This window comes from Octopus bimaculoides, chromosome 12 (genome assembly GCF_001194135.2).
Source record: "Octopus bimaculoides isolate UCB-OBI-ISO-001 chromosome 12, ASM119413v2, whole genome shotgun sequence".
Classification (NCBI taxonomy): domain Eukaryota; kingdom Metazoa; phylum Mollusca; class Cephalopoda; order Octopoda; family Octopodidae; genus Octopus; species Octopus bimaculoides.
The window spans coordinates 68205316-68216485 of record NC_068992.1 but is presented as its reverse complement, the minus strand read 5'-3'; the positions used below and the strand labels follow the sequence as shown (position 1 = coordinate 68216485).

Here is an 11170-nt window from a genome sequence, read left to right as displayed (position 1 = left end):
ATATATATATATATATATATAGCAGCATATCAATGTCTAAAAGTACACATACAAACGTTTTTATACCAACTTATATTTAAAATGTAAAATTAAATGGAATGAATATTCTATATCTTTTACTTTTGTGTGTATTATTTTATCTTTTACAAGATAAAACTGTGACTTTGAAACGTCGACCTGTCCGATTTTATATAGCCATCGGTAAATAAAATTAGGGTATTTAGAGTCATATGAATGATAATTAATGATAAATAATGATGATTAATGATAATTAATGATAATTAATGATAAATAATGAATGATAATTAAGAGTGGTAAAAATAGGCGTAGTGTTGTGAATGAAAAGAGAAATAGAGGAGGTACACTCGACTCAGAGTTGCGCGTCTCTAGAGACATTTTGACGTAGTGGAAACTGGGAAATTCTGGTACAGGTGTGCATTGGGCATAACACTACTTTTGTCAACTCCTCACTTACAATCTGTAAAGATATCCAAGATATGAACTAATCAACACTAACGCTAATGAGCATGATGCTCCTGGGAAACTAAACGTCTCAAGAAATCTGTCACTCCGACGGTGAAATTTCGTCTGCTGATCTCGCCCTCTCACACTCGAAGCATGACGTTTCTGCTTGAGGCCATCGACTTCAATCTTATTTTCCTTAGTTTATATTCAATTTTAGCATTATGTTCACCTGGGTCCATATGTCTCATATAGAGTGATTCTAACCATTTTTCAGATTTCCTGTTCACTTGTTTATCACGACTTTTTGTCGTTCATCTTTGTTTACATAAACATAAGTGAGAACTACAGTTCGTGGAATTTATACATTTTTTTGATAGAAATTTCTCGGAGCAGCTTATCCCCTTTGTCATATGCATAGTCCATCCAGGATGTCTAAATTCACCTTTTTGTTCTTGTGTGTACTAATTATATTAATAATTAGTTACAGATAGTTCGAAACTTAACGAAATTCTGTGGACGTGTAAAGAAGTGTCTGGGCATGCAACGTATTGAACAGAAAGTTTTCGATAGGGTTGTCCAGCCGTGGATTTTGGAAGCATTCGCCATCGGTGAATGCAACACAGAAAATTACAAAATATCGGATTGTAGGGTGTAAAGACTGGCAGAAAAGATATTGCCAGCCTGGATTTGATAGAGAAAAAAAGAAACGGGCTTATCATTATTTGATTTGATCAATATTCGGTTCCGTAAGATCACCAAAAATAAAAATAAAAACTTAACAATATCAAAAACTATTTATTCGCTCAAACGCGTCAATACATTAAATGTCATTTGAATTGCTTGCAATTGCAGTTAAATCTCAAATTCCACTACTCTAATAGGAACACGATGGATGGTTACTGCGGGTAACTTGGTTGATAATTGATGAAATAATTTGCGACAACAAAAATCATTACCCTGTAAAATATTGAGCCTAGAATTTAAAGATATATAACTAGATATAGCAAGAGATTCTGCTTAACCTTGCTACTTCAAAACGTATAAAGTAAAATAAATAAAATGAGAATGAGCATGTAGCAAAATTCAGAAACAAAATTGCCTCTCAAACTTGATATAATCGATATTGCTACGCAACTGATAGCATTTATAAAGCTAAACATGATGATGGATTTCTGCAAGAATTAGAGACTTGGGAGAAAGAATAGGAATACAATCTTCTCTAAATTAAAATCTGAGTACATTAAATTCACAAACCATCGAGATAAAGCTCTTGGCTATATGGATTGCATTACTGCTTAGTTGTTTTTTCTCCATATTTTCTTTGGCATGAAACAGATTAACAACCAGATCTGAGTCTCTCAGAATTAAATGCTTTCAGGATGTTAACAATTCCGATTGAGAAATTGGTACTTTCACCAGCTCCTCAGATACGCAGTCAACCCACCCATTGGAAAAAATAATATCAACGAATACAAAGTCAATATAAAAAGAAAAGGAATGATTCCATTATTTTACATTTATTTCTTGATTTCCTGCATCATTAATGTCTATTTGAAGCTCATTAAACGAGACGGTTATTATCCCGACATCCCGTATTAGCGATATAATAATGAAAAGCATTAATGAGTGTGATTTATGGCGGTCGGGCTAATCCCTTCTTGTCATCCGATCGAAAATAAGCAATTTTATGGATCAGTGAATCATGTGAGCGTTATGTGCATGTCATGTGATTAGGTGAACCGTGTGGTAAATTTATCCACCTTACACAATGTATGCACGCAAACTTTGAAACGATTAAACGTAATTATGTGTGCGTGTGTGTGTGTGTCTCTCTCTCTCTCTCTCTCTCTCTGTGTCTCCACAGAGAGATAACGAGGATTGTTTCGGGTATAACGAATTACAGCATTTCGAACAAGTACAGCTTTTTCCTCGTTGGTCGGAATCGGGACAGCTGAGATAATCAGTGAAACTAATCGATACTACATTACAATATTATGCTATTAGTCCTATAAATCCGTTCATATGTGTTGTTACACTAATAATGCTGATGTCTGCTATTTGAAACTCCGTATATAATAGAGTATATACTTTGGAATAGTATTCCTTTTGTTTCTTTACAAGAAAACACTAAAGAGCGAAATGTAATAACTTAATAAACATGTAATCTGAAAAACAAATGAGAGTCATTAATAACCGAATAAAAGGATTTACCCTATGTAAGGCGATTTGGTATATGATAGAAAAAATGCCTTGCAAAAGTCCAATAGGATTGAGTGAATACAATCAATTTTAGGGTTTGAACACGAAAAAAAAAAATTCACTATTTTGAACCAAGCATATAACTGTATAGACAATCTATTCAGTGGTGAATCATCGAAATCATTGTCAACGGTTTAAATGTAAATTAATGGTTGTTACCACCTCAATGTGGTTCTTCTGCATAGGACAATATTACTACTGTTTTTAACCCTAGGAGTATACCTCCTCCAGCTTGTCACCGACACCATAACTATGTCCGATTAATTGCAAACAACGGAGCGAACAACACCCATCTAGCGGCAAACTAGACCAGTTATAGTCTATTTTGAAGATTAATGAACAGTTGCTGGATAAAGTAAATGATCAGCACTGACTTACTGCATGAAACGTCTGGCAATTCCCCGAACGTCTAATTCATAAATACGTCTAATTCATAAAGGAGGAAGGAGAGCTGAGGTCAAGAACTACAGACCTATCTCTGTGACTTTGCACATCAGAAAAGTCGTGAAACGAAGTGTCTGAAGAAAACTAATTACCTTCCTTGAGGAAAAAGACTTGCTGACTGACACCCAACATGGTTTCCGAAGCTGCTTGACTCAGCTCTTACAACACTATGACCGGTTGTTGAAACAGCTGCTCAACCACTCAAACGTGGATGTGATATGTATCGAGTTTACGAAAGCTTTCGATAAAGTCGATCATGGAATGATATGTCACAAACTGCGTGATCTCGGCATAGTCGGGAAATTGGGAGAATGGCTGCATGACTTTCTGAAGGATAGAAATTAGTTGGTAGTAGTCAATGAGGCCGCCTCCAGTGACACGCAAAGAGTGAGTGGTGTTCCGCAAGGCACTGTTTTGGGACCACTACTGATTATAATGGCCTTGTTAGATATACCTTCAGTCACAAAGGGAGCCAGAATATGAAATATACAAGTGGACTGATAAGAATAGCATGCAGTTTCATGCTGAAAAGTTTCAACCCTTGTGCTGTCAGCAGGCAAAACTAAATGCAATACCAATTAAATACACTGGACCTGGAGGGATTGCAATCCCAGAGACTCAGTCAGTGCGAGACCTGCGCACTTACATGAGGAATAATGCATCCTTCCATGTGCATGTTGCTAAGTTGGTAACGAAATGCAGGCGGCTGACCTGGATGGATTCTTAGAAAGTTTAGAACGAGAGATCAGGAAACCTTGATGATCGTCTGGAGGACACTTGTCCTAATCGCTTTGACCATTGCTCCCAGCTATGGTCACCAACCAGTGTCAAATTAATTACAGAACTTGAAGCAATTCAACGAAGCTATGCGAAAAAGATAGCCTCTATGCAGCATATAAGCTATCGCGAAAGACTCAAGAGATTGATACCATACCCTAGAGCAGTGATTCCCACCGTGGTCCCTGGGGCCCACCAGTGGTTCCCAGAGAATTCGTAGCCATAAAAAATGGAAGCCATTTCAGACCTACACAATATTGTTCGATAATAAAGACATTGTTAGTTCATAATAATTTATATGAAGACAGAATAATAAGAAAATCAATAATTATTCCGTAAAAATCAATAATGTATAATATATAATCAATAATATATTACAATCAAGAATTACATAATTTACATTTTACAATCACAACAGTTTCATAAAAAATTTGATATTTTTAATGGATCACTACACAATATTGTTTAATAATTTCATATTTTTAATTTATAGAAATAAATTATTTATTATTTTATTGAAATAAAGTATTATTTTTATTCTTAAAATCAGCTATAATAATGTCTGAACCAAATGCTAACAAGGCAAAACTGAGGAACTACAAATAAGATTTTATCATGTTTGGTTTTGTATCTGTAAACTCAAGACCTCCGTACTAACGATTGAATGGCAGTCGTTGCGTTAATGCCACTTCCGAAGCTGGACATTTTAAATATTAATAACATTTTTATGCTTTCTTTTACTTGCAGGTCTTTTAGTATATTTTGGCTATGGCATTCATAAAAGCAAAGAAAGAGACCTGGAAGATCAAGAAGTTATTCTATACGAAATACCTGCCTCAGATAGCGTCACAGAAAATCTAACAACGTCATATTGATTCCTGTATATTAATTATATTAAAAAAGACGTTTGTATAACCAACTTGTCAACTAAAAATTCTTTTATTAAATAAAAAAAAATAGAAAGAAATGTATAAAGAAGTACATGCAAACTTACATACATAGAAGCATATAATCGCAGGCACTCACATACACACAACTATATTCAATTTGTATATACGGGTGTATATAACTGGATAGGCGGAAAGCTATTTCGTTTATTGCGCTAAAACGAAATGACACTGAGAAATCTATACATATAAAAAAATTGATACACACATTCATATATATATATATTTATATATATGTGTATATACACACACACACACACACACACACACACACACACACACAAAGATACATGTAAATATGCATATGCAGGTTTGTGTATATAAACACTCTTCTATACTTATACATTTCCAAATGCCAGTCTTTCTGTGTATTTATATTTTCTCGCTGCTCACTCACGTGGTATCTCTCTCGTACACACTCAAGCGCGCACATGCATGTTCATATACATACATACGTACATATTGTTTATTTCCATTAAAAAAAAATGCAAGAAGCAATCCAATAGAAATTATTAATAAACTATTGCAGGTGTGTGTTAAAATGTTGGCTCTTACAAGTCTCGCGATTCTTCTGTAAAATTTTTATAACGTAAAAATTGACTTTTATATGTATGTACGAGTGCGGGCTAGTGCCTGTGTGTGTGTGTGTCAGCGTGTGATACGTTAAGATTTAGGATAAAGGGTAATGGTTAATTTTAAGACATTTATTAACTAAGAGTTAGTAACATGGGAGAAGAGAGCTTTATATTATCTAGGAGTAATCACGGTGTTTTTGGCATCTCACATGGTACAAGAAAGCAGAATATTATTTGAAATAATAAAAAAATTACGAAAACGTTTGTCAATGTCAATGAACTGGAATAGTTATTAGAAAACGTAAAAGAAAAAAGAAAATGAAATGATGTACGGGAGCCTATAAATATGAAAGTATATAATTTCAAGTGATAAAATATGATTCGTATTAATAAAATCACATAGATGTATTAATGGTAATGGTCATAAAGTTGATAGAATTTTTAGTTTCATCAATATATATCGAGCCATTACACTGAAAATATAAATATACAAAAGAATTACGTAACCAATCAGAATTACATTAATAAATAAACGAATTCTAAAACATAAATGGATATTTTAAATCACGTGTATCAATTGGTAGTATATCGTTTATTTACAGTTTTTGTTGTTTTACTACTCTCACCAAGAGATAATACCTTATTATATATAGCTATCTTTACGTTATTTGTAATACTAAACATCCATTGACAATTTTTTAAAAATTCAAAACCATTTTATATGAACATCATTCCCTTAAATCAAACTACATTGAATCTAACAGTCCAGTTCAAACACATCATCGAAGACGACGAAGGCAAACATGGTGGGCACAGTTCATCGTATAACTTCAAAATTTCCATGCATAAATGTAGTTGCTTAATTACCATTGCTTCTTGATTTTGTGCTTTTGTATGCGCGTGTATGAATGTGTGCGTGTATGTATGTGTTTGTTTCTACGTATGGATAGGTGTACACGTGTACGGAATTTGTGTAGTGTATCACATTTCAGAAATATTAGGCGGAGACGAGGTATTTAAAAACAAACCTGAAGTGGTATCAAATGCAAAACAAGAAGAGTTGTGTGCGGGAAAATGAGTTTGTATACATTTGTATATTTTGTGGAGGACCGAATAGCGATTTGTATTGGACAAAACTTTCTGAGACGAACGCATAATTATTGCTCAGCATTGCAAACATAGGCATTAATTTTTCTCCTTCGAACAGACATTCCTGAAAACCAGTAGCATCTATTGTACCACTGAATATGTGACAGAGGTCAAAGCAAGAAAGTGTGATTATAACAGGAACATAAACTTTTCCAGTGTCGTATTATACACCTGTATAATTTTCTATCAGTAGAGTAAGATATTTATCAATAAGCAATTGAAAAAACCCCACCAAAAGCAAAAACAGCAGAAATCCATTCTTTAGCAACGCGCAACCTGCACGTGAATGAAGCTGAAGTAGTTTGAAGTCGAAAGTAAAACAAAGCTGGAAGCAGAAGCAGGAACCCGCTTCGCTCCCCCCCCCCCAAGCAGAGAGAGGGGATGCAATATCGTTTGGAATGAAAAAACTGGTTCATGACTTCTCGACGTCATTTTAAGGGTAATCATTAAAAAGCTGAGACGCAAAAATAAATAAATGTAAGTAATAAACTCGATAAGTCAAATACTATGAGTTGAGACGCATAAGTCATACTCTGTGTGATCCAAGAAAAATAAACTGGTTACGTTTTCTATACACACATACGTTCCTACAATGAAATTTGATAGCTTAGAGAGATTTAGCATTAAAAAACTACAGTTTGGTGCTAGGAAGATGAATAGTTCTTGTGTATAATAGATTAAAGGGTAGAATGAATAATATAAATGTGATTATGGCAAAAGAAATAAGAACAATTCAGAAGTTGAGAGTGGAAGAGAAATTTATGGGTGTGATTATTCCACTTAAAAAAGAAAATATATTTATGTGTTGAAGTGGATGCTGGGAAAAGTAAATGCCTGTCTTAACCCTCTCCTGGTTTTTGCCATGTAAAATTTCTCCAACAACACATTTGTGTTTATAAGTTTACACTGCTTGCACTTGAAGCTTCTACTATATATATTTCTGTTACACAAAAGATTTATCTCAAGAATCACTTCCGCATCGTGCAGTAAATTACACACTAACAGATACAGAATCACGAAAGGACTTCATAATTAGAAGTTACTATTGTGAAAATTCATTATGTGAATTCTATATAATTCCATATAAATTACAATACAGTATGCTGTATGATATTGTATTATAAAATGAGGTGAATTGGTTATGGAATGCACACGAAACCTTCAAGCAAATAGCTTCAAACATTTAAATTTCTACTTCATATTTAACCGGTGTCAGCATTGCCTTTCAGTGTCACAGGTCAACAAAATAAGCATCACTCAATGACTTGATCACCAAATTTGAACGTGTTTCAATTAGGAAGTCAATCTGTGTGAGTGTGTGTGTACGCAATTATACCTGTATGTCTAAGTACATTATGTAAAATCTTAAATTATTTGTGTACATAAACCTAATGTTTTTGCCTGTGTATATACAAACAGAATATGTACTTAGATATGTGTGCATGTATGTGTCATTTCATAACTACATAAATATTTCAGTATATATGTAACCATGTATAAATACATATATAAATATGCATAAATAAACAGTACACACGCACACATATGTACATATAAATATACACACATTTGTATACACATATATAGGCATATACACACAATTATGTAAATTATTTACACAGAATTATGTAATTACAAATGCATAATTTTCAATGTATGTATGAATACAATTAGATCTTAACATTATTCATAATGTGTGCGCTTGTACGCGAATGTATTTTATCTGATTCTACAACCCAACAGTGTTACTTAGGTGCAGGTTGTTCTGCATACGCTACTATCGATCCAGTATTCATGAAGTGTGTATTATATTACACAACGGCAACGCTAATATGTTATATTAGGACGATTGAAGAGCATATTATCTAGGATATTTGACAAAAAAGTTTTGAATTAAATGATTATATTTCTATTTAGTTTTTCAAATGCCCAACATTTAAGCTTCGAATACACGACTGCAATTATAGATCAATCAATAAGGGACCACCAATAAACCGAGAGAAAAATTTACTTGTGTTGATAAAGTCAATTACGAGAGTCAAAAACTAATTCCCATTAAATATATATAGTTTACGTTACTGAAATGCCCCGTTTTACTTTTCGCAAGTTGTTTTAGATGTCTGAAGGAGACGGGCAACTTCCACAGTCTTACATTTAACCCAGTGGAGGATTTGTACGGTGACTGCTCGAGACAGAGATTTGCACAAGCAGTCAGTTGGTACGCATATTCATCAGGGTAGGTGGGAGCATTACAAAATGAAATACCCTGATTAAGGACTCAACGCGAGCCCCGTTTTATGGAAACGACGCCGCGGTTAGTCTTTAATCCTAACAATCAAAAACCTCATACGATAGCCACTAAGCAATCTGCTTTCAAGAAAAATCACACACGCGCAAATGTGGTGTATGTTATAACAGGAAAACCAAATTCGACCGGTTATTATACCTAATGGATAGATTTCATTTAATTACATTTACGAAAACGATGCTTTATAAAAAAAGTATGCACGTAAAAACTTCCCTATTATGTATTGTGCCATTTTATCAATGTGTTGGAACGCGCCCGCTATATATATATATATATACATACATACATACACACACACACACACATATATATATATATATATATATATATATACGCGTTATACTTATATACATACACACAATATATATCAAAATATATATTTTATAATTTGTATTAAAGTTGCATGTATATAAAATTCTTATTAAATTTGTAAAATTGTTTGTATATATCGTGGACCTTTATATGTAGTGTGCCTGTATATATTATACATGCACACACACACATGTATCTATACCTCTTGACATAATATTTGTAAATGGTTTATAAATATATGTATACATTTAGCATATATATGTATATATGTTTATGTATAATTATATATATATATATATTGCATACATCTGTATATGCATACACGTATATAGATATATACATACGCTGCATACACATCTTAAATACATTTATATATGTTTACATATTATACATGTTATTTATATGCGCGCACAGAAAGTGTTTATAAACATGTGTTCTATTTTATTTTGCGTTATAAATATAACTGTATACATTAAAACTTAAGTGCAAAATGTTTAACATCCTTGTAATTTATATTTGGTACTATAGAGCTAGGGTGTATAAAATGTGATTATGAAATAAAAATTATTTTGAAAAATAACTATCTAAAAATTCCTTCAATATGCTGAATGCAATTCGACATACATAAAGTATATATTAGTGTTCTTTTTGTGCTCGTGTATGTGTGTGTATTTATACAATGTGATAAACTGAGTTATTTTGGTTGCTAACAATTTAAACGGAATTCTCTATACAACACAGTTATTATGTATGCAATAATGCAATATATTCAAAGAGAAATAGTTGAAATGAATAACGAGCTGCTTAGTCCCAAACAGAATCTTTAGCGGTCTTATAAAAGGTATTTCAAGTTGCTCTGATGGTGACTAGAGTTATCACAAATTTGCCAACCTTTCTATATTTGCAACACTTGTCACAGCGCCTCCAATATTTTGTCCGTTTGCAGGTGATGTCTGAAATAGTCAACATATACGTACCGATTATATTTATTGGCTCCTGTCAATCAGAACCATACTAAACTGTTCTCAGCAGATATTGCTATTTTGTTAATGGATTCGAAAGTTGTTTTGGTTCCAAGTCAAATTTCTCTAAAAAATATTTCTCTGGTGTAGAGAAATTGCAACCGCTCCATTTTCGGAGAATGTGGGCGTATTCTATATTTTGAGATGAGAATTTAAAGTCTTGGTATCTTCATTAGTTGAAGATATGAAAATATTTGTTTCTAGGCTAGTATAAGTTCTACCACAGTGATTTCTTTAGTGCTCCTGGATAGAAGAACCTTGTATGGTTGGAGCGCTATCACTGACTCCTCTGCAATATCAATGCGTTCTACCCTTCACATCTACGTTTCAAGGTATGGTAGAACTTTCCAAACCGCTAATACTAGATGTTAATTCATTATTAAGTTAGCAATAACATCGGTGATTGTGGCTGTAGCAAATATGAATTATTGTTCGGAATCAATATCAACAGTTTTAAAATTATGCAGGTACTTATTCCGTATTAGTAATCCGTCATACATTAAATTTGTACTAGGAGACCCCCCTCCCTTCGGTCATGAATGACCATGGGATTGCACCTAGAAATTTACCCTCCCAGGCACAAGTCCGGGCAAGGTTGTGTGTGGAAGGCCAGCAGTCGCCCATGCATATCAGCTTCCCCTCTCCACACCACTGAGTTAACTGGAGCACACCGGCTGAGTTAACTGGAACAACGTGAAATAAAGTGTCTTGCTCAAGATCACAACACGCAACCCGGTCTGGGACTCAAACTGACAACCTCACGATTGTAAGCTCGACGTTATAACAACTGAGCTATGTGCCTTCACAAATTTGTAATTATATATATATTTTAAAACGTTGACTCTATATCTTGACACGGTGAAAGTGTACGTACAGAGAACCTACTCCGAACTGTGAGCGCGTGTGTATATA

General features: G+C 33.7%; 1 protein-coding gene across 3 annotated transcripts in view; it reads left to right on the top strand.

The window, feature by feature from the left end:
- Positions 1-9816, top strand: part of LOC106883001 (cationic amino acid transporter 3) — a 132534-nt gene extending 122718 nt beyond the window's left edge. For all 3 annotated transcript variants that reach the window (XM_052972241.1, XM_014933858.2, XM_014933859.2), the window contains one exon: positions 4693-9816. In XM_052972241.1, coding sequence (XP_052828201.1) covers positions 4693-4820 — 128 coding nt within the window. In that variant the 3' untranslated portion in view covers positions 4821-9816. The remainder of the gene's footprint in view (positions 1-4692) is intronic.
- The last annotated feature ends 1354 nt before the right edge of the window (positions 9817-11170 follow it).